Source organism: Pleurodeles waltl, chromosome 9, assembly GCF_031143425.1.
Source record: "Pleurodeles waltl isolate 20211129_DDA chromosome 9, aPleWal1.hap1.20221129, whole genome shotgun sequence".
Taxonomy (NCBI): Eukaryota; Metazoa; Chordata; class Amphibia; order Caudata; family Salamandridae; genus Pleurodeles; species Pleurodeles waltl.
In genome coordinates this window covers 21,716,729-21,743,449 of record NC_090448.1, presented here as the reverse complement: position 1 = coordinate 21,743,449, position 26,721 = coordinate 21,716,729, and the positions used below count along the sequence as shown (strand labels likewise).

At 46.4% G+C, this 26,721-nt stretch overlaps 1 protein-coding gene across 4 annotated transcripts in view; it reads right to left on the bottom strand.

Annotated features, from left to right (window-relative positions):
- IL17RC (interleukin 17 receptor C) overlaps positions 1–26,721 on the bottom strand; it is a 167,861-nt gene that overhangs the window by 51,283 nt on the left and 89,857 nt on the right. For all 4 annotated transcript variants that reach the window (XM_069206157.1, XM_069206158.1, XM_069206160.1 and 1 more), the window contains 4 exons: positions 21,493–21,604; positions 9,195–9,239; positions 6,441–6,571; positions 4,354–4,413 (listed from right to left, as the gene is read on the bottom strand). In XM_069206157.1, the coding sequence (XP_069062258.1) occupies positions 4,354–4,413; positions 6,441–6,571; positions 9,195–9,239; positions 21,493–21,604 (348 nt within the window). The remainder of the gene's footprint in view (positions 1–4,353; positions 4,414–6,440; positions 6,572–9,194; positions 9,240–21,492; positions 21,605–26,721) is intronic.

The window sequence follows — 26,721 nt, the reverse complement described above, 5'->3', positions numbered from 1 at the left end:
CCTGTAATTCCAGTGCTTCCATTGAGTAGTCCTATGATGTCACAGGTTCACCACTGTGATGTCAGAGAGGTGAACCACTAAGGAGGCGTTTCCTGTCCCATGGGTAGGTTTCAAAAGTTGAGATGTTTTTCACCAAGGATTCTTGAGTGAGATCATACAGAGCATATTCTGTGGGAAACACCATTATTGGTACACAATTTCCTGTTGTCAGTGCACCCAATTCCTGCACGTACCCCACTCATGAGCCAACCTTATACACCAGCTGTGCAGGCAGAAAGGAGTCTTGCCATTCCACAGACTCTCTCGGGTCTGTAGAGAAGGGTGCGGTGCAGGCACGGGGAGGAAAGGCCAGGGCATCATCCGCCATTCCATCAACTCTCTCAGGTCTGTAGAGAAGAGTGAGGTGCACACAGAGGAAGGAAAGATGGAGGAGAGGTCAATGCATCATCTGGCATTCCACTGACTCTCTCTGGTCTGTAAAGTGAGGTGAGGGCACGAGGAGGAAAGGCCATTGCATCATCCGCCATTCCACAGACTCTCTCGGGTCTGTAGAGAAGAGTGAGGTGCACACAGAGGAAGAAAAGACAGAGGAAAGGGCAATGCATCATCCACCATTCCACTGACTCTCTCGGGTCTGTAGTGAAGGTTGAGGTGCAGGCACGGGGAGGAAAGATGGAGGATAAGACAATGCATCATCTGCCAGTCCACTGACTCCCGAGTCTGTAGAGAAGGGTGAGGTGCAGACACTGGGAGGAAAGATGGAGGAGAGGGCAATACATCTACCATTCCACTGACTCTGAAAGGAAATGACAATAAGCGCCCCCTTGTAGCACGTCCTTCAAGTCCATGAGATCCAGGAGAGACAGCAAAGGTCCCAGGTCTGATGGAAGAGCAGTGCAAACACACTTTGGGCCAGATTTAAGAACAGTGGTGCTGCACCCAGTGCCACGCCACTTCTCTTGTGCCCCTTAGCGCCCTCCTAACGCCACCATGTGTGCACCGTATCTAAGATACAGCGCACCATGGCGGTAGTTAGGGAACTAGTGTCAGAATGTTGACGCCAATACTGCAAAGCCCATTGAGGCCCATTGTAAACAATGGTGTACATCTTTTTAAAGTGCCGAAAAAAATGACACAAAGAAATCTCCTAGATTTCTTTGCGCCATTTTTTCGGCCCCCCTTGCATACATTATGGCTGGTGCAGGCATAATGTAGTGCAAAGGGTTACAAAGTGGTGCAATGCGTGCACTTTGTAAATGTGGCGCAATGATTTTGCCCCCGTTGGGCGACATTAGGGTAAAAAAATTACACTCATGTGGTGCACGGAGGCTCTTAAATCTGCCGCTTTGTTTTTCATCGCTCCGCTGTGAGAGCAGTGGATAACACCTATGAGTTCAGAAACAACATAGCAGAGGACCCTGAGCTGTAAATTATTACTTTCATAAAGTCAACACGAGGGCTGATTGATCTGTCAGTGTTTTACTAGCAGTCGGGCAGAGTGGCGAGGCAGCCTGTTGAATGCATGGAGTAATGAGGTATGCGAAGCCCTTGTGTGCTGCACCGGTGCCGACCCAAACAAACTTCAAAGGCTGGTGCACTCATTCAAATCTCTCTAGACAGGACAGCGGTCCTGATAAAGGCCCTTTCTGGACCAAGGCCGAAACACATGATTTGAGAAGGGGGACTGCTGGAACTGTGACAAAAAACAACTTGTGGTGACTAACATATTGATTATGCTATTGATGTGCAGTTTTTCTGATACTCTATTAATGAAAATCTGTTCTGTGTAGAAAGTTGCACCCCTTTTTATCAAGCAATGATATTTCCAGCATTAATCATGAATTAAGGACCAACACATGATGTCAAGTCAGACGGTTGGGGATTTTTGCATCAATCTCATGAGGAGAAGCTTTGCTTCTAAACATCCAGTGTATTTTAAAAATGACCAGGTTGCATGCAGATGAGTGCCTTGCCTTGGTACATTCATCAGTGTGGGGGCTATAATCGTTCTCCTTCATTCAGTATTGTCACTTGGTGTTGTGCGAACCCAGCTCCAAAGAACAGTGAGTTGCTAACATTGTTATTGCAGAAGTAGCACCACCTCAGGCAAGAGGCACAGTACAAAGAAAGTATTCTGTGGGTTGGCAAGGTTTGAAACAAGACCAAACAATCCAAGACCTGATGGGAGATGCTCAGTGGGAACATCTCATGTTGCCAGAGCAAGGCCAACGTTGTATGCTTTGTCTGCACTTCATTAATGAATCAATCATTATACTGGTAAGGCGAGGCTAGTCACCCGCTAGGGTCTCAAGGCGCTCATTCATTTACACATCACGGAATTCCATTTTGCCTATCATATTTGGAGGCATTGCTAGATATATCTAGATTCACATGATTTTTTAGACAAATGCCAAAGCCAGGATTCTGAGAGATCATAGACAACTCCAGTTTTGATCTTCTTGTCTTTTAGGTGTCACTCAGAACCCCTCGGTGCAATAACACCCCTACTGTTACCCATCCACAATTCTACAAGTTCATGTGTAATTTGTGCTGCGAGGACACATTTTGCTGCACATGTTCTGGTTGTTCATATTGTTCCTGCACTCCTGTCCTATAATTTTGCTGCAAATGGTGGCGTAAGTGCTCAATGTGGAGTAATGGTGTAATATTAGAATTTAGTGTAACATGAAACTCCTGAAATTATGCGAATAATGTCAGCGTAATTTAACTTACACTCAGGCCTACATGACATAAGCATCTACCCTCTGGTTGACTGCAGCAGTCGAAACACCAGTCGTGGCTGGGCCAAATGAAAGAAGACTTCTCAATGTGTGCGATCACAAAGACCTTAATCACGTAATCTAGTCTTCAAGCACCTGGATACCCTCATGGGTGATTAGCAGCGCTTTACAAATCCACATAACAAAACGCTAAGTAAGCACACCATCTCTGGCGAGTCTGGTCACTCGATGCAACAATAGGTAAGGTGATCTCACATTTTAAAAGACGATCTTTAATTGGGTCGGCCCATTAGAGTGTGTATTTCATGGGTGGAAGTAAAACATTATTCTAAACTCTAGAGTTTTTTCACTGCCTTAAAGGAGATCAAGGATGCAAATACCCCTGTTGCCCAAATCAAATTTGTGAAAAAAGTTGTTTTGCCTTCTGGTCAGTGGTTCTTGGATACTCCTATACACTCTGTAGACCAGGATACCTGTGGTATTGACATCCAACTGGACCGTGTTTTTCAATCCTAACAAAATCTTTATTGATCCTATCATATTATGTAAAGAAGTCCAAACAATTCTAATATATTTCGGATATCTCCACAATTTAACTTTATTTCCTATGTGCTCTGTCAGTGTTGTCCACTGCATTACATTCTGAACGTGCCTCGCATTTCCAATTTTATAAATTCCTTGATGTAATATATTGTAAAACATGTGTTCCTCTGAATTTGTCAGTCTTACATTTTCTTCATTTGTGCACCTCCCTTTGCCAAGTTTGTCATTCACCATTCCCATCTCCCACCTGGTCCTGTTTCAATGTTTCTCACCCCTTCACTCATCAGAATACACTCTTGTCAAGAAATATCACTCTTCCACTCCCTTCCATTTCCTTGCATTTCCTATAATATACAATTTAAACTCCCATCTTGCTTTAGTTGAACTGGTTGATAGACCCAATAAAAATACATCTTATTTCATATCAATTTAGCTGTATGTCAGAATGATGTGTAATATATATATAGTTTACAAACATATTGCTCAGCTAGGTTTATATTTTAGTTATTAACTAGAATGGGTACTTTTTTGTTATTATATATAGTTAGGATATGATATGTATGCCAGACAATATTCTGATAATGGTATTCTAGTACTATACTATTACTCAATATTTTTGCTGTTCCTATAGACATTGTACAATAGGTTTATAATATCTGCCTTATGGATGAATATTGCGTATGCCTCAAAACTACTCAAACTACTATTGTTTGCACAATACCACACTGGAAACCTCTGTGTGATGTTCACATGTGGATGTAAAAAGTTAACAATAAATGAATAGGTTAAATGTGTTTTAGGCACAGTAGTAACAAGACACTCCTATGTGGGTGTAACATATTAGCCAAGCCAATATGCAGCCAGCAAAACATTCTTCCAATTAGAGTCAAATCCACACTCATAATTCTACAAATCATATCTGTAAGGCGCAGGCCGAGGCCAATATCACAGAAAATCATGGGAATGTTTCTATTTAAATAGGCCCGCCTCCTCCCATTATAACTAGGAACTCAAGTGGGAATGCATTTTCGTCTGAATCAAACATGTATTAATCCTGGCTCATACATACCTGCACGCAGAGGCAGGGAACGATATCTGAATGAGAAATAGTGTAATTACTCTCTCCAGTCTGTAAAGAACAAAAATAAATATATCTGCTTAATGGGTTGGAAAGAGATTGATGTCTAAGCATAGTTTTTGCCACTGTGAACAGAAGGCCATAGGACCCCAGAAGGCTGTGCTCATCACCTTCATGCTGCCTGCAAGTTCAATTCCCAAATGACCATTAGATGCATGCACATGCATATTCATACATCAACATGCAAATCTGTGCCATCTCCCTCCTGACCATCCATGCAAAAGTGATTCTGCCACTTATGCAGTGACCATATAACTCTATAACCCCCCTTCTGGTATGGTAGCAAAGTTATGGGAAAAAAGGATTGGTGGGGCCTTTAGGATTCGCCATTGTACTCCTCTCCCAACAGATTAAGAGACAGAAACAACTCCATTTCTCAAATAATTGTACACATATATCTCATAGTCCTGATGTCTAGGTCTGTCAAGAGAACCATGGTGTGCTCAGAATTCTAAGTGAACTTCTGATCATTTCACGTAGGCAACACATTTACTGCATGGAGCTTCGCATGTTCAAACATGTGTCTGAAGAAGACCTATTTAACTACGCAATACAGGGCTAAAACGTATGTGAAAGTTTTTTGAAGGTGGGCTAGAAACCTACTTATTCCAGTCCTCCAATATTGGTCTGCATTAATTGTAAGTTCAACAAAATGAGAAAAACAAGGACCATTGTCATTTGTTGTTTTTTTTGTCTCCTGCAGACTAATCTCATTTTATCCTTTCACAACTTAGGGGGTCAACAGGCTGGTGGTGCTTCATAGCCCATTCTGACCGCGGCGGTAAAGCCGCGGTCAGAAAACCGGGGCCGGCGGTTTCCCGCCGTTTTTGCCCCGGCTGGGCGAATCCGCCATGGCAGCGCTGCAAGCAGCGCTGCCATGGGGATTCTGACCCCCTTACCGCCAGCCTGTTTCTGGCGGTTGTCACCGCCAGGAAGAGGCTGACGGTAACGGGTGTCTTGGGGCCCCTGGGGGCCCCTGCACCGCCCATGCCACTGGCATGGGCAGTGCAGGGGCCCCCTAACAGGGCCCCGGCCGGCTTTTCACTGTCTGCTTAGCAGACAGTGAAAAGCACGACGGGTGCAACTGCACCCGTCGCACGGCCGCAACACCGCCGGCTCCATTCGGAGCCAGCTTCTGTGTTGCAGGCCTCCTTCCCGCTGGGCCGGCGGGCGCTAACATGGTTAGCGCCTGCCGGCCCAGTGGGAAAGTTGGAATGCCGGCAGCGGTCTTTTGGCCGCATAGCGGCCAAATGGCGGTTCCCGCCTGGCGGGCGGCGGTACCGCCTCATTAGTCTTTTGGTGCGACAAGGACAACCTTGTTTAGTTCAATTTAATTTCAAAAACTAAAACTCTTCATGACTCCGAAATAATGTAAATGAACACATTGTTAGGGCCATCAACCCTCAAAACAAAACCTCCCCTGCATTCCTTCCTAGGCATGTCTTCACCCTTGCCATTTTGGAATATTTGGGGGACTGAGAGACAACAGGGTGCACGCTCAATAAAAGGGTAACTGTGCAGTGTTAACAATACACCAACAGTACCCAGGTCCTATCCCCTCTGGCTTCTGATAGGAAATTGCCAGAATTCAGCATATGTTTGCAGATCAACACAGTATTATTTGTATATGTAGTTGTGAATTTTGATATTCAATTTAAATCAGGGATTTTTCCTTTTTTATTTGAAAAATATATTACTGCCAAAAAAACAAGAAAACTGTTGCTTACTGAAGTTAAGCTGTCCAAGAAGCAAGTTGGTTTCTCCCCTCAATTAAAGTTATTTTCTGAAATGTGGCTCCTTCTTTTGGCCTTTAAGGAGCCACTGTAAGGCAACTGCTGGCAGTAACTCTAATGTACCACCTGAACATACAGAAGGAAATGGTACCACTTTGTGTTCATTAAATCCCTGGCCCACTACTCTTGACTCCTATAAATCCAGCATCTGCTCATATTTTGCATTCTTTTGATTTTTCCCGCCCTCCAGTCATGGGCCTCAGAGCAAAGGACCCTGGTACTCACCAGTTTGTGGTTGCTGGATGGCAGTTTACCACTATTGTTGTGTTCCAGCCGCAGGATGTATGGCCGTACCTTAGAGCCATTCACGATCTGGATAAGGACATCTCTCTGGAAGGACACGTTGATTGTTGGGACTGCAAGGATAAATGCACCAGGTCAAAGTGAGCCTCTGCGAATAAGAATTAGCAGTTAGAAAGAGCAGGGTTGACTTAAGGTTTCCTCAAGACCTCGTATCATGATGGACAACTTCTTCAAGTTCAGTCTATCCTTCCAGGATCTTCCAGGGCAAGAACATTACTCCCGTTGGTTCAACACAAGTGAACTGCAGCTGCAAGTTCCCCAGTGCATTAGGTTGTTCTTTGAAAGAAAGTCCAGGGCTGGTAAATTGTCACTTGATGACATGGAGTCAGATGGTAAACCTTGTTCTGTGCGAGAACTGAGAAAGCTGTGAAGTGATATCTCAGTGATGGCCTGGAGGGGACTTTCAGAAAAGCAGGTTCTGTTTAAAGAGCAGGAGAGGTGGGGTAGAATCCCCAGGTGTTATGCTCAGGTGAGTGTGAGAGACTCAGTGCCAAACTTAGCTGAGGGTCAGAGGCACCAGCCCGATAAGGAGTTTTGAGGACATAAGGTTTTTGCTTTTATCTCCTCCAATGGTAACCGAGAAAATGAAACTTAAGAGAGCCCCTACTGTTACCAGCAAACTCCATATCATCTAAGAGACAATGTCCCAGTCTGAGGCTTCCCTTTTAGCAATCAAAGGCATTCTGGGAATTGTATTCCTGGTTCAGTTCACCTAGAAACGATTGAGGTAAACATCTACAACCCTCTGCTTTGAAGTAGGTAATCTGTTTTGCAACAAGGTCCCCCTGCTTAACTTCTTCTTTTGTAACTCTGGGGCATGAGGATACCCCTGCTTATTTTAACCCTATGTTCACATGTTACTATTAGAATAATGCATGGGCTTGATGGTAACTCGTATGTAGAAAGTAAAGTACAGGCTATTTATTCTATAGAACTAGGTGTTTATCACCACACAAGCAAATGGAGTATTTCAAAAAGGCCCAAAACAGCATGAACCTGTTCACATGCGGGAAAAGAATCAAATCATCTGATGACATTTTAAGAAGGGTTTGCTGTCCAGGTGGTTTCCAAAGTGAACCACAAAGCTGGGATTGTGGAGTGTGCGTTCACTAAACGCGAGAATTACGTATGTGTTCTACACTACATACTTCAGAATGGAAAGTTGTACATACAATTGGACAGGGTAGGTCTTAAGTTCTGTTGGACTCAGGTGCAAACTTTTAAGCCATCTTGAACCTAAGGCACGTGGCAGTTGGTACCAGCACTGCACTCAAGGGTGGACCCCTCCAAAGAGGGAGCCACTTAAATACCACATGGGATGATGAGATATGTCTTGTTTTATAATAAGTGGGTGGTAGCAGCTTATGCACCATAGAGCTCCCTCCCATCTTGAGATTACCAAGAGGGTCTGGAGGGGGTTGCATTAGAAGACAGACTCAATGCCCACCCATTAATGAGTACAGAGGGTCAAGGGTGGGTGGGTCTGAATCTCAAGAAAGGACCTCTACTTTGAGTAGGCCAGGACACAGCCTGGTGAAGAGGAGAGAAGCAGACAGAAAGTAGGGGCCAACATAGCACAGACATATCTAAAACCAGGGAGTGCCTGGAGCATCCTACCTGTGCAGGTAAAGAGAGTGGGACCTCGGCCAGGGGTCAGCAGGGATCTACCCCTGCCATCCATTCTGTACAATCCACAATGACGTGGAGCGCCAGTTGGAGTGAATGAGGTTCCCACATATATCCCAAATTATTACAAAATAGAGAGTAACAGAAACTTGAAAAGAAGAAGGAAAATGCATGAAATGAAAGCATGACACCCCCAAACTCAGAGAGCAACCAGGAGCAAGGCAAGAACTGGCAAGAAGATATGGAGAATGTAGGATACAAAGGGTGAAAACATTCACTTGAGGATATGGTAGGACCCGCAACCATGCTCCGTAGTGCTTAAGTTGGCCAGTCCAGACCGAGGCACTTTATCTCGTCCTACTCTAGGGTACATCCCTCCAGCTGGACTCAGAAAACACAAAAAGCAGAAGAAGGACAGGAGGAGGGTCATTCTTAAAAGCCAACAAGCAGTGGAGACCCTGTGGAGCAAATGTAGTGTGTGGCCTCAAAGCTGGAAATGGAGCGATAGGGTTGTGGTGAGAGCGGGAGGAAAGCTGGTGCCAGAAGAGTAAAGGTACGGTCGAGGTTCTGGGGACCACATCCAGGTCATTGAGGGATTGTGTCCAGTTCAGGAGGTCATATTCCAGAGGGGTAGCTAAAGATTGAAGGCAGTCCGGAGAATGGCCACCAAAGCACATGTGGTTGAACAGCAGATCCAACCAGGAGAAACTCAGGAACCTACCCAAGTGGACACGGGGGGCATGCACAGAGCAGACCCCACAGAAGAGGTAGAGAGCGTCAGTGGAGGCTAGGGAGAGCCGCTGTGAGCAATGGTCTCCTGAAAGCGCAGATAAATCTGGAGGCCATGTAAGGTTGGTGAGAAAGGAAGCCCCCTTAGGAGAAGACTGCACGGGCCAGGGTCATCTGTTGCAGAACTGCATGTTATTAACAACTACTTCCAGAAACACAGCAAGAATGGAGCGCAGGCATAGAACAAGAGCAGCATCCCAGCATCCCAGAGGGAAGGCCACAGAATAAAGAGGGGTTCAGGCGGACCATTTGATGGCCTACCTTCACAGATCCTGACTTCTTCTCTGAGGGCTCTCAGTTTGCAACCTGCAAAGAGAGAAGCAGAGACATCATCACGGTGGTTCTCAGCAGTAAACTGATCAGTTCCATCCAGACATTACCCATATTAGAAAACATGTGCCCGACAGAGGCACTGCTGGTGACATCACCAAAATCACAGGGATAGGGTAAGTGACATCACACGCTGTATGACACATATGAGTGTTGTCACAGCAAACAACATCACTTACATCATAAAACTGCTCTATGTTGTCATAGGAAGTAATATCACATGGGAAACATCCTTTTTTACGACTTTTTTTTTCCGAAGGTCGTGGTTAACGAAAGCGCAACAACACTTTTTTTAACCACGACTTCGGTTTTTTGTGCCTTAACTACGTATGTTCTGAACAACGAACATGCGTGGTTAAGGTACAAAGAAGGGACTTGGCGAAGGTAAGTGTGGGTTTAGGTTTTGGGGAGGGGGTGGGGGTCAGGGGGTTTTAGGTTTTGGGGTGGGGTTGGGGGGGTGGGGCGTTTTTGGTTTTGGGGAGTGGGTGTGGGTCAGGGGGTTTTAGGTTTTGGGGTGGGGTTGGGGGGGTGGGACGTTTTTGGTTTTGGGGAGTGGGTGGGGGGTCAGGGGGTTTTAGGTTTTAGGGTGGGGTTGGGAGGGTGGGACGTTTTTGGTTTTGGGGAGTGGGTGGGAGGTCAGGGGGTTTTAGGTCTTGGGGTGGGTTTGGGGGGTGGGGCGTTTTTGGTTTTGGGGAGAGGGTGGGGGGGTCAGGGGGTTTTAGGTTTTGGGGTGGGGTTGGGGGGGTGGGGTGAGGGATGTAGGGTGAATGGTGCCTATTGCTAATGATTTTATCAGGAATGCCTTTACAACGAAATATCGTTGTTAAGGCATTCGTGGTAAAATCATTAGTAGTAGCAACGAGGTCGGTGTTCCGACCTCGTTGTTAAGGCAGTAGTTTTTTTTGCAGTCGTTGTTTCGTCGTACAGTCATATCACATACCACATCAAACTGCAAAACTATATTACATCAAAGGAAGTGACATCACATGTCCTAGAAAGGCCTAGGTGGCATCACAGGAAATAGCAGAATCTGCATTAAACCACGCCACATTGTCATAGGAAATGACATCGCATACCAGGTGAAGCTGCTCGATGACATCACAGAAAGTGACATCACACACCCTATAAACATCTCAATGGCATCATAGGAAACAATATCACAGTCCTTATGATGTGCTCAAAGGAAATGACATCACACACCCTACAAAACATCTCAATAGCATCACAGGAAACAACAACACAGTCCTCATGATGTTGTCAAAGGAAGTGACATCACACACACCTTATAAAGTATTTTGATGGCATCACTACATACAATACCAAGTGCCATAAAAGCCCCATTGATGGTACAACAGGAAGTAAAATTCAGCTTCAATTTATGTCAGTGGAAATTTACAGATGGCATAGTAAATGCACTTCAGTGGAATTCGTGTGTGAAGTTGGGTAGACTTGTGCATTCCCTGCAGGGATCTATGGTAAAAAGTTCAAATTCTAACAGGCCCGACCAGCCCTTTATCTTTCTGAGTTCAGTAAAATGAATACCAGTGATGCTGGCAAAAACAAATATCTGTTATTCCCATTTTATTTTATGAGGTGTAGGAGTTATGGCATAGGACTCAGAAAATGATCATTGCTATCCAGTCTTGATCCAGCACAGGTGGGTTTCAGTTCCACTTTGGCCTGGTTTAGTAAGTAAAGTTATTCTAGGTTTCCTGTATAGTTTTGTTTGTCCTGCTACTAATTCACCTTTTCAGGAACCATCATCAACACTGCAGCCTCACTGCTCCTTTCCCAGATGTGTGCATTTAGTGCAGCTGCACTCTCGTGATCTTGCAGGAAGGCAGCTGAAGATGCATCGTCATCACCTTAAGTGAGTAAAAGGCACACCTGCACCCTGCTCACTGCAGGTGTACGGATTTGCAAGAGCATCACCAATCTCACCTCCATCCTCTAGCATGATTGGCTTTGCTTTGCATCCAAGCATGAGTTTTGATTAACTGAAATCTGTCATGTTCAGAGTGCATTTCCAACAAAAAACCTGTACAAATCTGTTCTGGAAATCTTACCATGACACCCTTTTGGTGTGGCATCCTGCACAAAAGATCATTCTCTGCAGTTGTTACTTTGCATGTTCTTTTGGCCATGGATGAGACAAGTTGTCAAACCCTATCCACATGCTAGCAGAGTATGCTCAAGTAACTCTTCACTGAGGGTAACCATTGGGCTGCTTTGCATCCCACATTCAGCAAACTCTGTGAGTGCATTAGTGTGGATTTCACATTGGAACTGCCACATTTGCAGCTCTGTGCCTCTGAAGCCATGAGTCACAGTTGGATTTTCACAGTGGGGGAGGATGCCCAGAGTACTGGGGCATGGACTCAGGTGTGCACAGTCCTCATTGAAAGCAGAAGTGGAGACAGGGACCTAAAGGTGAAATCAATATATCCGTGCACCTATGCAACGGATTTAGATACAGTTACAGACTCATTGTGGCCTCACTTCGTTACCCGTTAGAAACTCCCAGGCCAGGTGATAGAACCGAGTTTGTTGCCAAAGCTCGAGGAGACAAACAGGGACAGGCCCCGGCTTTCCTCCAGTGTTAATCCTTCCCCTGGGCTCTGAGTGATGCAGACAGATGTAGGTGACGTTGCGTTCTGCAGCAGGACAGACTTCACAGATACATCTTCCACAAGTCCTCGTGCAGTTGGGCTGCTCAGCTCCCTCCAGGCAGCCTCTTCTCAGTAAGATGTTGTCCAGTAACCCCCTTCAGCTAGACAGGGTTCTTCTTGAACAGCTTCCAACAGGATTTTTGTTCCATGCTCAGTTCCCCCTCTGGCAGAAGAGCGGTAACCAGGGAGATTTTAACCCTGAATCACGTCTCCTCTCAAGTCTCCTTATCCTTTCACACATATCCTAATCATGTGTAAATACATGTTTAAGGAACATGTGCAAACATTTTGATATGGAGCTGGCCCTCTGTTCCACAGAAAAGATAGGCAAAAAGGATTGTGTCTTCAGTAGGAATCAGTCGGTCACTGCCACCAATCCCCCAAAGCCTGGACACTGAGTGCTGTCTCGCCTTTAGAGCGATTCTCTGGGGTCTAAAGCTATGCCACATGGAGGTGCATCAGTGATGGTGATGGATTGTTGGGCTCACTGAAGGAAAAGACTGTACCTGGAAAAAACAACAAAGGCAGTGCAGAACACCGTGAAGAGCCATGCGAGGGACTTTTTGTCCCCAAAAGACATCCTGGGGGTCATTACAACACTGTCGGTCAAAGACCGCCAGAGCTGTTTCGACGGAAGCACCGCCAACAGGCTGGCGGTGCTTCCAGGGGCATTATGACCGCGCCGCTATGCAGACAGTGAAAAGTGCGACGGGTGCAACTGTACCCGTCGCACGGCCGCAACACCGCCGGCTCCATTTGGAGCCGACTCCTGTGTTGCGGCCGAGATCCCCAGTGGGCCAGTGGGCGGAAACCAGGTGTCCGCCAGCCGGCCCAGCGGGGATCTCCTGATGGCCGCGGCGGGAGTGTGGCCGCATTCAGCCACCCGTCAAGGTTGTAATGAGGGCCTCTGTCTTTAGCGACTTTGACAAAACAAGAAAAGACTGGGATGTAGCATACTCTATTCCAGAGTGGGTCCCACAGGCTCATGTACAAGTGGTGTCAACCAGTTCCCTATGGGTACCATATTTTACTTCTATATGGACCTGATGTACCTACGTAAAAGTGGCTTTTCTTGATTGTCCTGAACCCAAGAAGATGCTTACTCGACCTCCCAAAAGAACCTGGAGGCATCATTAGAGGTAGAAACTGGTATATAAATGCTACACTAGAAACAGTGCTCAACAAAGCCATCACCAAGGCAAATTCTGTAGCTATGGTTATTACCCAAAGACCACGAGATGGGATTGCATAAAGAAACAGGTAGGAAGTCCACTTTGTTAAATATTTGGCACATAGGAACTGAGCCTAAACAATCGTACATTTATTCTAATGAGTGTACAATCGTGCAAACATAGGTAGATCCATTCTAACCAAAGAACACATTGTGAGACTGAACATCTGCATATAATGTTCTACTCAACTTTACTCATCCATCGTTGTCATTCACCTAATACAAAGTTTCTATTAAGAGACAGCCACGGTGCAAGGGTTTTCGGAGCCACGACAAACACGCTTTGTGGCTGTGGACTCCTCAGAAGGGCTAGATGTCCAGCTTCCTGCTGAATGTGGGACTGTTTGATCCCTATCCCTGGCAGCGCCGTAAGAGAGTTCTACGCCACTTAAGGTGCATTTGAATAAACATGTTATACTTGAATAATCACAACAATTAATATGATGTAATGCATTATTTAGGAAAAGTTACGATTTCTGTAGCTTTATCTTTAAAATGTGTTTCATTGTGTTTTAAACGTTTTCGTCTCGTACCCTGTAGCCTTTGCAACACTAACTTTCATTAAAACCTTTGTTTGATGTACCAAATGTACTGTATTGGAATTACACTTATGTGGAACATACTACCGCTGATGAGGGAATAAGCTGAATTGCACACTACTAATTGAAATCAAGGGTAGCAGTTAGTTGAGTATATTATAGGCAGGGCCAGTGGAATTATGCGGCAGGAGAGGGTTGACTAATAATTGCAGCAAGAAAAAGCAAATTATACGGCATAATGCAGCACATTTTGTAATAGTATAATTTCATTATTGTTATCTTGATAACCCACTCTAGGCATTGGTTGCACTTTATCTGTACTAGGTTAATACCCACATTTCACACTCAGCAACAAAAAGGTGACAAGTCCAGGGCTCCAAAGGGCCGTTCACTGTGCACCAACACGCACCGCTGCTTTTCTATTAACCTTTGAACTGTTTGAGCTAGAAACATTTTTTTGTTAAAATCTGCAGATTATGCGGCCAATGATGGATTATGTGGCAAATCTATAATTATATGAAAATTGCCACGACCATACAATTGCATAATTTCAGTGGCCCTGACTATAAGCTATTATGATTAGCCTTATACTTTCAAGGAAGTAATTCCATGCTTTTGTTTCTGTTTCCTTGAGATAAATTGAAAGGCATTAGATGACAGTAGGGGCTTTATGGCATCATACAGTTTAATGAAGAGATGAACACAGGGGCTAAAATGGACGAGGTGTGATTGTATTTCAGAGGGAGTTTTTTTTTGCAGTTTTATAAAGCGTGAACTTGACCTGAAGGCCAGATACGTTACACAAGGACACATCCTGTGCCATTTAGGCTCAGGGAGATTCAGGGATCTGCCCAGAATCACAGGATGTCATTCCGAGACCGGAACCTGTTCCCCGGAACCCTGGCTGTTGAAAGGGGTGTAAACACCATGCTTTGTTTTTCCTCTTTAATGCAGATTTCACGATTAGGCAGAGAGTCCAGGAGCAGCAGGGGATCGGGGGGAAAACGAGGGCTTGATTTGCTATAAACGAGCAGGTCAGAGCACTCCATGAGACTTGGCATCCCGGGTTCCTGACTCAGCCCAGACCATAGAGACTGGGAGGGGTGGGGGATTAGATCTGAAGCGCTCTCTCAGCCCACTGGGTGTTGCCCGCCTGCCCCCAACTACATTCTACCTGCTGATAAAGAAAGCGCTTGAATGAGGCCTAAAGCCAAGACCCCCGGAGAGCTTGAGAGCTAGGCCAAGGGGCTGTCCTAGACATCTCCTGGACCCTCCAGGGAGGGATGACTCTATCACATCTTTTCTGGCCCACCTTCTGGGGGGTCTTGAGAAGCATTTACCATGACGTGTGAGGGACCTGGCTCCTGCCCCATTGGTCCATCCTACAGGGCTCCCGGACCAGGCTTATTCTGATAATGTGAATGACTACTCCTTCCCTCTGTGCCCAACCTCTGAGAGTGGGGATCCAAGGTGGGCTTCACCCTGGCATGTGAATGACTCTATCCCATTCTTTCCGGCCAACTTTCTAGGGGGTCCTGATAAGGGCTTACCATGACATGTAAATTACTTTTCCCCAACAATGGTGGGCCATCCTTAAGGACCCCTGGTCCAGGTGTATCCCAGCAAAGTGCCAGGACTGTGGGTCCTAGGTGGGGCTCACCCTGACATTTGAATCGATCGATCAGGATTTATAAAGCGCAGCAAATCACCTGTGAGGGTCTCAAGACACTGGAATTGCTAGCTGCTTCGCGGTGCTCTGTTAATTTGAACAACCATGTCTTGAGTCCTTTTCTGAATTCCTCGAGGGATGCAGCATTCGTGAAGTGCAGGGGAAAGTTGTTACAAACTATATCTACAGAATGGAGAAGGAACGTCCTCCTCTGTTGGATCAGCAGATCAGGGGGTGTGTGCGAGGAAGATGGAGCCAAATTGCAGGTGTCTGGTCAGTTGGTGGAAGGTCATTAGTTTGTTGATGTGTGCTGATCCTTCGTGTGCAAGGCTACGTATGCGTGGGTCAGCATCTTTAGCTGGCATCTCCCCTGGATCTGGAGCCAGTGTCGCTTTTTGAAGTGTGGGGTGATGTGAGTCCATCAGAAGAGGCCAAGGATGAGTCTTGCCACTGAGCTTTCTATTGTCTGTAGTCTCTTCAGGAAGCCTGCAGTGATTCCTGTGTAAAGAGAGTTACCGTAGCCCAACCTGCTGGTGATGATGGCTTGAATGACTCTACCTCTATCCATTTTGCACACCCTCTGGGGTCTCTTGAGTGGGACCTATGCTGATATGTGATTGGCTCTTCTCCCCCATGACTGGCGCACCTCAGGGTTCCCTGAAGATCTACCACAAAAACGTGAAAGGCTGAAGTTCTCTTTTTTTTAAGAGTTCCCCCTCAGTGCACTCTCTGAAAGTGCCTCACCTGCCACAGGCTGAGGTTTGATGGGGTCTAGGGTGGCCTGGATTACTGCACAGCCATATCTCTGCAACAGATCCTGCCTGTAACAGTTTCCGGGTCAGTGGGTCACACATTCCTTTCACAGCAGCCAGGCCTTTCACAGACAAGTTCTGCAAGAATAAACAGTCCTTCCGCAGACACAGCTGCACTCAGTCCCAGCATCTTTCACACGTCACAGGACAGAGGCAGAGCCCTCCCACAATATGTCATGTACTGTCCACACATCCGAAACATGTCACATCTATTCTGCTGCTGTGTAATATGTATCTCCCTCCATCATGTCACAAACGTATCCACTCAACCTCCTGACCAGAAGAGGTTCCCAAGACAAGAAGATAGCTCAGTGGGCTGTATCCTGCTGCAGACACTGAGTTCAGCCTGAAGGCCAGAAGGATGAAAGGCTGAGCCAACCTAAGGGAAGTGACGTAGCAAGGATGTCTTGGGTCTGGAGCAAGTATGGAGAATGGCCCCTGTGACTGCTCTTGGGGCAATAAAATCCAGCATTGCTAAGGTTCAAAGCGCCCGTCGGTGCTCTGGGTCTCGGTGCCACTACACCTGCTGCACCAATGGTAGTTACGCCTAAGAGGCGTGCATATTGTTCACATGCAGCGAAAACACAAATATCTCCTTATAATAATGCGAGGGCTTCATTCCTCACACGATCCATTATTGTACGCATAATCTGTAAATTTAAAAAAAAACATAGTTTCGAGCAGAAATGACACTGGGCTAATTTGTGTAAAATTTGTGAATTTTTCATTATGATTGTAACGAGAAATTCCTAAAACTGTACCATTATACCAGTTTTCTCAATTACACACCATTTCAGTAGATATTAATAGTGAAAGTGCCATTTTCAGTAAATAATTACCCGAAATGCAGGATAGCGTCACAACGCGAGCGGCTGTTGTTCACAGTGCTTTTGTTTCTTTGCAGAAAATGTGTCGAGCAAAATGCATCATTGCATAAATATTCCCGTGAGGACACATTTTCTTCTAAAATACTGCACAAAAGGATGAATTTTCATTGTATGTAATTCTACAAAAAGTATATGTAATTACACTACAGCAAATTAAGCATATTTCACACGCCTCTAATTGCAATGACTGAGGGACAAAGTTGTCTTTTTCTCAGCTTTTCAGTGGCACTGCAGGATTATTTAAGAATATTAAAACTGGAACACCAAGATTTCCTTCATTTGATGTCCTAAGAGTACTGCATGTGAAATACAGTGCAACTCCTTTTCAGACCTTCACTTGTTAATTGTAAGTTGTTAACCATGATTTCTAGACTTTATATGTATGTATGTAATATTTCTATAGCACAAACCTAGAAAAACAGCAGCGGGTGCTGCTCAAGGTCAAAGGCAAAGGAACAGCCAACCAGTGATAGGAGAGGTAACTGGGTTATGGAGGGTTATCGCCTTGTGAAATAGTGCTCTTTAAAGTAGTGGATCCCAACCTGTGGTCCTGGGACCACTGGGGGTCCGCCAAGCCTCCTCGGGGGGTCCCTGACGGCTTAGAAAATTAAGTAATATTAACATATTAGGTCCCCAGCTTTCAGTAATGACTTGGTGGGGAGTCCCCGAATCCCATTAATGATTAAGTGGGGGTCCCCAGATTCCAGTAATGATAAAGTGGGGGTCCACAGAATACAAAAGGTTGGGAACCACCGCTTTAAAGAGCTAAGCCTTCAACACTTTTCGAAATTGAAGCAGCATTTGAGCAGTCCCAATGGATACAAGAATGTTGTCCTGGGTCCATATATGGAAAAGGCCTTCTGCCTTGTTTATTTCTTTTTTTACACTTTTTAGTCTCCAGTCCGGTGATGCCCAGGCTGTGCGTGTGTGAGAGTCACCAGAGGTGGAGAGCTTGCTTGCAAGACAAGTGGGGGTCCTTGCTGTGATGGCTTCGTAAATGATGCAGCTAGTTTTTTTTTTAAAGATGGGCGGGTCAGCAAAATGAGCCAATGGAATTCCATCAGGCAGGGGGGTGATGTGATCATATTTTTTCTGCTCTGGGTGAGACCTGCTGCTGCGTTTAGGATGCCATTGTGTGGAGCTGGGAAGCCATGTAACAGGGCATTGCAACAATCTGGATACAAGCGTATGAGGGCTTGAAAAGCAGTTCTGAAGTTCCTTTCTGGAAGAAACAGTTTCACTATCTTTACAAAACCCAGTCTTTCTTTGCTTTTTTGGGCAATGTCTTCCGTGACAGTGAGCTTCGTGTCCAGGGTGAATCCAAGTGACTCGGCATTCAGTAAAAGTTAGGGTTGGATAATTTCAAGAATCGTGTGATTAAACCAGAATTGTAATTCCTAATGTTTGTTGTTCTTGTCAAATAACAGGAATTCGGCCTCGGTTGGGGTGAGTTTCAGGCAGGCGTGGAACATCCAGGTCTGCGTGATGTGCAGGCAGTATTTTGAGGCACTGGATGTCTGAAGCAGAGGAGACTTTCAAGTAAACTTCTGTATCATCTGCATATTGGTGAACTTTGATGCTGGTTTCTACTTATTGTGAAATTCCTCCAGCAGCACTCCGTTATTCCCACAAGCAGTTACAAGCTTGAGCAATCGGGAGCTTAGCTGGTAATACTCTGTCCCAGATGGGATTTCTTTTTCTGGATTCTGTGGCCCAAAGGTTCAGCACCTGATGCTATTCCTAAATCCTCATTGGCTCATTAGGCAGGCAGCTTAGGTCATATTGACAGTGGCTACCCTTGGATCACCCGTAAATTGATCCATTTTCTTAGCAAATAAACCTGCAGCATCACTTTCTACAAAACTGGCGTGGTGTCAGTCATTCACTTGTGGCCTTTCACTTTGCATGTATTTATCCAGTGTAATTCAGTGTTGGCATATCTGGCTGTTGGATAACAGCAACAAGCAGAAGTGCGTAAATATTTTACTACTGTTTTATCACTTGTTAAAGCCAATAGACCTCTAACGCTGATTGTTGTCATTGTCTTATTGTCTTACAGGCAGTAGATATGTATTTGGTTACATGTAATCTCACAGATTACTAGAATAGGTAAGAGTTCTGGTTTTGGTCACCCTCTGTGACAAACTTCTGGAGGAGAATGTCTCAGTGATGATTCTTGTTAGGCGATATTGTGAGAGGTTGTATATTGTTTCACAAACTGCTTTTTCTACTTGTTTGTAACTTTAGAACTGTATGCCACATGGTTTCCAGGTTGGGAGCACTTCAGTAGGCTTGGGTTGGAAATAGTGTCAAGTAAAACAAAACAGTTTGCTGTGTTTATGCCGAACCAGGTAGACTGTTATTGTATAATGTCGCCAATTATTGGCCGTATGGCATATTTAAATCCTAGGAGCAAGAGCCCTCACCCACCCCAAGGGATGGCATGCTTCATCACTATAGTGCCAAGCCAATGCTAAAGGCTGCAGGCTTTCTCATGCACTGAGAAAAGTTATATCAAATTCCTTGGGTGTGATCTGTTTATAACGAAAACTCATGACGAAGCAAGTAATCCGTAGGTATTGTGAAAAGACAATAGGCGGTCATTCCGACCCTGGCGGTCATGGACCGCCAGGGCCGGGGACCGCGGGAGCACCGCCAACAGGCTGGCGGTGCTCCCAAGGGCATTCTGACTGCGGCGGTACAGCCGCGGTCAGAAACGGAAAACCGGCGGTGTACCGCCGGTTTTCCGCTGCCCTGGGGAATCCTCCATGGCGGCGCAGCTTGCTGCACCGCCATGGGGATTCCGACCCCCATACCGCCATCCTGTTCCTGGCGGTTTTGGCCGCCAGGAACAGGATGGCGGTATGGGGTGACGTGGGGCCCCCGTAACAGGGCCCCACCATGATTTTCAGTGTCTGCCATGCAGACACTGAAAATCGTGACGGGTGCAACTGCACCCGTCGCACCCCTTCCACTCCGCCGGCTCCATTCGGAGCCGGCATCCTTGTGGAAGGGTGTTTCCCGCTTGGCTGGCGGGCGGCCTTCTGGCGGTCGCCCGCCAGCCCAGCGGGAAACCCAGAATACCCGCGGCGGTCTTGTGACCGCGCAGCGGTATTCTGGCGGCTCCCGCCGGCCCTGCGGATACCGCGGCCGGCGGGAGTCAGAATGACCCCCAATAGGCTTTTACGGGTGGATTTTTATTACACTGCACTTATGCCTGCAGGAGGTATTTTGTTACACAGAATCTCGCAGATTACCATACTAGGCAAGGGTTTTTTGGTGCACGTTATCCCCTCTGACACACCGTGGGTACAGAAGGTTTGCACTGTGAGAATCCTAGTTTGTTTGGCCTTCTTAGAAGAGACAGAGGGGGTTATTCCAACTTTGGAGGAGGTGTTAATCCGTCCTAAAAGTGACGGATATACCACCAGCCGTATTACGAGTTCCATAGGATATAATGGACTCGTAATACGGCTGGTGGTATATCCGTCACTTTACCGTCACTTTTAGGACGGATTAACACCTCCTCCAAAGTTGGAATAACCCCCAGAGTTTGCTTTGCAACCTGTAAATGTGCACAGTTTCTGACGGCCTGGCGGTTGCCTTGTGGGAAAGCTTAAACAAGACCCAAGACTGCAGTAGCTGTAATGTCTAAGGAGAAGTGTCCACCTCTAAAGAAGCAGCTAATGATTCTGACCAACTGAAGGGCCTTTCCTACACAAAGTCATCCTCCAAGGATGCTGAAGCAAAACATTCGACACACCTTACCAACACCAAACCTTACACTTCTCCCTCCATCAGTACCACATTAAAGCGGTGTGCAGGTACACAAACTGGAGGACAGGCCGGGTGTCCCAAGAGGGGACATACCTTCAAGAGTTATCTATCAACAGACACCTCCAAGGCTGACCTACCGTCAAATCACAGGTCGGTGACTTAGGCAACGCCTCTGTGCACCTGAAGCCCACCCTCCTGCGATGACGCCTTGCAGCATACTCTGTCCAGTGGTGGTGCTGTCCCCCACCTCCACCATGGTTCCTCCTGGCCCTGCAGGCAACCGCCAACTCTAGGATGGTCTTGAGTTCAGCAGTTTGTACTCAACAAAACAAAAAGAACCTGCTGTCACGTTCTCTGTACGCTTTGTCTAATTGGGTCTAAAAGTGTCATATCTCACAATTTTACCAATATATTCCTCCATGTGTTTAGTGTGGAGGCCAACCAGATGGGTACCAAAGGACCAGGGTACCAATGCCATCACTGATGGAGTCACATTAAAACACTTATACATTCAGATCTTCGCAATATGTGTATATTTGATTTAATGTATCACAGTTGTATCAACATTAAAGTCCCAACACTGCATCATATGCTATTTCCTGCTTCTGCAGAACCCCTTCGGGCATCTGGCACTAGACAGCTCACCTGGCACCCTGTGGGTGAGGTTCAGCTCCTCACTGTAGCGGGGGACTGTGTAAGCCTTGATGGTCAGCTCGTCTTTGGGGGCTGTAAGGAAGCAGTCGAAGGTCACAGTGCCCTAGGGAGAGACAGGAACGGACCACTGTGAGATGCGGAAAAGAAAGGTATACTACCGCCACGGAAAATAGTGCACATGCACAGAAACACACACCTAACACTCATACACACACTGTAAGAATCAGTTGTTCTCACTGAAATGTTGTTAACACTCTGTGCCAGGGCTGTGGTGTTACAGGACATGGTGAGGTCACCGCGGAGTGCCTGGCACCAGTTACCACAACCATGTCTGATGTCAGAACTAGCTCGATGCTAAGTATTACAGGCTACCTCTCATGTAAGAGCTGGCCAGGTACTAGTTAATACAGGCTACATCTAATTTAAGAGTGGGTCAAATACTAGTTATTACAGGCTTCATATGTAAGAGTGGGTCAGATATTAGTTATTACAGGCTACATATGTAAGAGTGGGTCAGATACTGGTAATTACAGGCTACCAGTGGTGTAAGGGCTGGGCAGATACTAGTTATTACAGGCTACCTCTAATGTAAGCGCTGGCCAGATACTAGTTTTTACAGGCAGCCTCTAATGTAAGAGCTGGCCAGATACTGGTTATTACAGGCTACCTCTGATGTAAGAGATGACCAGATACTAGTTATTAGGCAACATCTATTGTAAGAGTGGGTCAAATGCTAGTTATTACAGGCTACCTATGTAAGAGTGGGTCAGATGCCAGTTATATTACAGGCTACATATGTAAGAGTTGGTCGGATACTAGTTAGTACATTCTACCTCTGATGTAAGTGCTGGCCAGATACTAGGTATTACATGCTACCTCTGATGTAAGAACTGGTCAGATACTATTTACTACAGGCTACCTCTGAAGTAAGCGCAGGTGTAAGAGCTGGCCAAATACTAGTTATTACGGGCTACCTCTGATGAGGAGCTGGTCAGATAATAGTTATTACAGGCTACCACTGATGTAAGGGCAGGGCCGATACTAGATATTACAGGCTACCATTGATGTAAGGGCAGGGCCGATACTAGTTATTACAGGCAACCTTTGATGTAACAGCTGGCCATCTACTAGTCATTATAGACTACTAGTGATGTTAGCGCTGCCCAGATACTAGTTGATACAGGCTACCTCTGAAGTAAGTGCTGGCCAGACACTAGTTATTACAGGCTAACACTGATGGTAGAGCTGGCCAGGTACTATTTATTAAAGATACCTCTGATGTAAGAACTGACCAGATTTTAGTTATTACAGGCTACCTAGGATGTAAGAGCTGGACTGATACTAGTTATTACAGGCTAACGCTGATATATGAGCTGGCCAGATACTAGTTATTACAGGTCACCTCTAATGTAAGTGCTGCCCAGATGCTCATTATTACAGGCTACCTCTGACTTCAGAGGAGGTCAGATACTAGTTATTACAGGTTATCTCAAAGGCAATATCTAGATGCTGGTTATTACAGGTTACTTCTGATGTCAGAACTGGCCCGATACTAGTTAATACAGGCTACCTCTAATGTAAGTGCTGCCCAGCAACCCATTATTACAGACTACCTCTGACGTTAGAAGTGGCCAGATACTAACTAGTTAATACAGGCTGCCTCTAATATTACAGCTGGCCAGATACTAGTTGTTACAGTCTACCTCTGATGCTACGACTGTCCAGTTACTAATTATTACAGTCTACCTCTGATGTAAGAGCTATTCATGTACTATTTATTAAAGGCTATCTCCGTGTAAGAGTTTGCTAAATACTAGTTACTGCAACCAACCTCTAATGTATTACATTAGGCGGAGACCAGCTATTACAGGCTACCACTGATGTCTGATTCGGACAGATACTACTTATTACAGGCTACATATGTAAGAGTGGGTCAGATACCAGTTATTACAGGCTACATCTAATGTAAGAGTGGGTCAGATACTAGTTATTAGAGGCTGCCTCTGATGTAAGAGCTGGTCAGGTACTAGTTATTACAGGCTATCTCTCTGTAAAAGTTTGCTAAATGCTAGTGTTAGACCTGACAGCCATAGGGTGGTCACCCCTAACTTTTTGCCTGCCTCCCTCCACTTTTTGGACACTGTTTTTGCTGGTTTTTAGACTCTGTGCATTTTACCACTGCTAACCAGTGCTAAAGTGCATATGCTCTCTCCCTTTAAACAGGGTAACCTTGGATCACACCAAATTGGGCTATTTGATTTACTTATAAGTCCCTAGTAGAGTGCACTATATGTGCCCAGGGCCTGTAGATTAAATGCTACTAGTAGGCCTGCAGCACTGGTTGTGCCACCCACTTTAATAGCCCCTTTACCTTGTTTCAGGCCTGCCCTTGCAAGGCATGTGTGTGCAGTTTCACTGTCACTTCGACTTGCCATTTAAAAGTACTCGCCAAGCCTAAAACTCCCCCTTTTCTACATATAAGTCCCCCCTAATGTGTGCCCTAGGTAAACCCTAGAGCAGGGTGCTGTGTGGGTAAAAGGCAGAACATGTACCTGTGTAGTATATATGTCCTGGTAGTGTAAAACTCCTAAATTCGTTTTTACACTACTGTGAGGCCTGCTCCCTTCATAGTCTAACATTGGGGCTGCCCTCATACATTGTTGAAGTGGTAGCTGCTGATCTGAAAGGAGCAGGAAGGTCATATTTAATATGGCCAGAATGGTAATACAAAGTCCTACTGACTGGTGAAGTCGGATTTAATATTACTATTTTAGAAATGCCATTTTTAGAAAGTGGGAGGGTGGAGGGCCTGCCCTCACACAAAGGACTGCCACACCCCCTACTGGGACCCCCCTGGCAGACAGGATTGAACTGAAAGGGGACCTGGTGCACTTCTAAGCCACTCTTTGAAGTCTCCCCCACTTCAAAGGCACATTTGGGTATAAAAACAGGGCCTCTGCCCTACCTCATCAGACACTTGCTGGAGAAGAAACCTGAACCAGAACCTGCACCCTGACAAGAAGAACTGCCTGGATGCCCAAAGGACTCACCTGACTGCTTTCTACAGACGACTGCTGCCTTGCTGTTGCCCTCCTGTCTTGCTGCTCTCTTGCTTTGCTGCAGAAGTGCTGTCCAAGGGCTTGGATAGAGCTTGCCTCCTGTTCCCTGAAGTCTCAGGACCAAAAAGACTTCTCTCTTGCAACTGGACTCCTTGTGCAGCGAAAAATTAAACGCACAGCTTGTGCTGCGGTGAACAATTCACCGCTCACCGAACCGGAACAACACTGCTTGACTTCGCGAAGAAAAGATCGACGCAGTGCCTACGGTGCGACAGGAACTTCAGCACACGGCCCACATGGGACACCGCCGCCTGACTTCCAGAGGGAAAATCGATGCAGCGCCTGCTGTGAGGGAGAAATTTCCCTGCATCGCCCACCGGAAAGACGCAGAGCTGGTCAACAAGCCCAGGATTCCACGCACAGACCCCGGGCATCTGAAAACCCCGCGACCCGAAGAGGAGACCCGTCTGCGTGCCGGAAATCAATGCAACGTCTTCCCCGCGTGGAGAATAACGACGCAAGTCCGTGTGTGAAGGGGCCAAACCGACGCACCCACCATTTTCCACTTATCTCCTCCTCTGTGGCCCTTTGCAGAGATTTTTCACTCAAACCAGGTACTTTGTGCTTGAAAGAGACTTTGTTTGCTTTTAAAAGACTTAAGACACTTTGGCAGTCATTCTGACCGCGGAGGGCGGCAGTCGCCGCCCGCCATGCGGTTACCGGCGAATGACCGCCCCGCGGTCAAAAGACCACGGCGGCCATTCCAACTTTCCCAAAAGGCCGCCCGCCAAAAGGCCCAGCGGGAAAGCCCCTGCAACGAGGAAGCCGGCTCCGAATGGAGCCGGCGGAGTTGCAGGGGTGCGACGGGTGCAGCGGCACCCGTCGCGATTTTCACTGTCTGCTAAGCAGACAGTGAAAATGTGTATGGGGCCCTGTGAGGCCCCCTGCACTGCCAGTGGCATGGGCAGTGCAGGGGCCCTTAGGGGCCCCACGACACCCGTTCCCGCCATACTTGTTCTGGCGGTGAAGACCGCCAGAAACAGGCTGGCGGGAAGGGGGTCGGAATCCCCATGGCGGCGCTGCAAGCAGCACCGCCATGGAGGATTCACTGGGCCAGGGGAAAACCGCCGGGAAACCGCTGGTTCCCCTTTTCTGACCGCAGCTTTACCGCCGCCGTCAGAATAGCCCAGGAAGCACCGCCAGCCTGTTGGCGGTGCTTCCGCTGCCCTCCGCCCTGGCGGTCATGGACCGCCAGGGTTGAAATGACCCCCTTTATATCACTTTCCAGTGATATCGTTAAATTTTCTTATTGCATCTTTTATCGTTTTGACCTGCAAATATCCAGATAAATATTATATATTTTTCTAAACACTGTGTGGTGTATTTTTGTGGTGCTATATTGTGTTATTGAATGATTTATTGCACAAATACTTTACACATTGCCTTCTAAGTTAAGCCTGACTGCTCAGTGCCAAGCTACCAGAGGGTGGGCACAGGATAATTTGGATTGTGTGTGACTTACCCTGACTAGAGTGAGGGTCCTTGCTTGGACAGGGGGTAAACTGACTGCCAACCAAAGACCCCATTTCTAACAGCTAGTTACTACAGCCTACCTCTCATGGATTACATTAGCCAGAGACCAGTTATTACAGGCTACCACTGATGTCTGATTTCGACAGGCACTAGTTATTACAGGCTAGCTAGTCTCTGAACTGGCCAGAGACCAGCTATTACAGGCTACCACTGATGTCTGATTTCGACAGGCACTAGTTATTACAGGCTAGCTAGTCCCTGAACTGGCCAGAGACCAGCTATTACAGGCTACTGCTAGCATCTGAACTGGCCAGAGACCAGCTATTACAGGCTACTGCTAGCATCTGAACTGGCCAGAGACCAGCTATTACAGGCTACTGCTAGCATCTGAACTGGCCAGAGACCAGCTATTACAGGCTACTGCTAGCATCTGAACTGGCCAGAGAACAGCTATTACAGGCTACTGCTAGCATCTGAACTGGCCAGAGAACAGCTATTACAGGCTACTGCTAGCATCTGAACTGGCCAGAGACCAGCTATTACAGGCTACTTCTAACATCTGAACTGGTCAATTCATAGTTATTACGGGTACCCTGGTTGATTTAAGTTACTTCAGGCAACGTCTGGG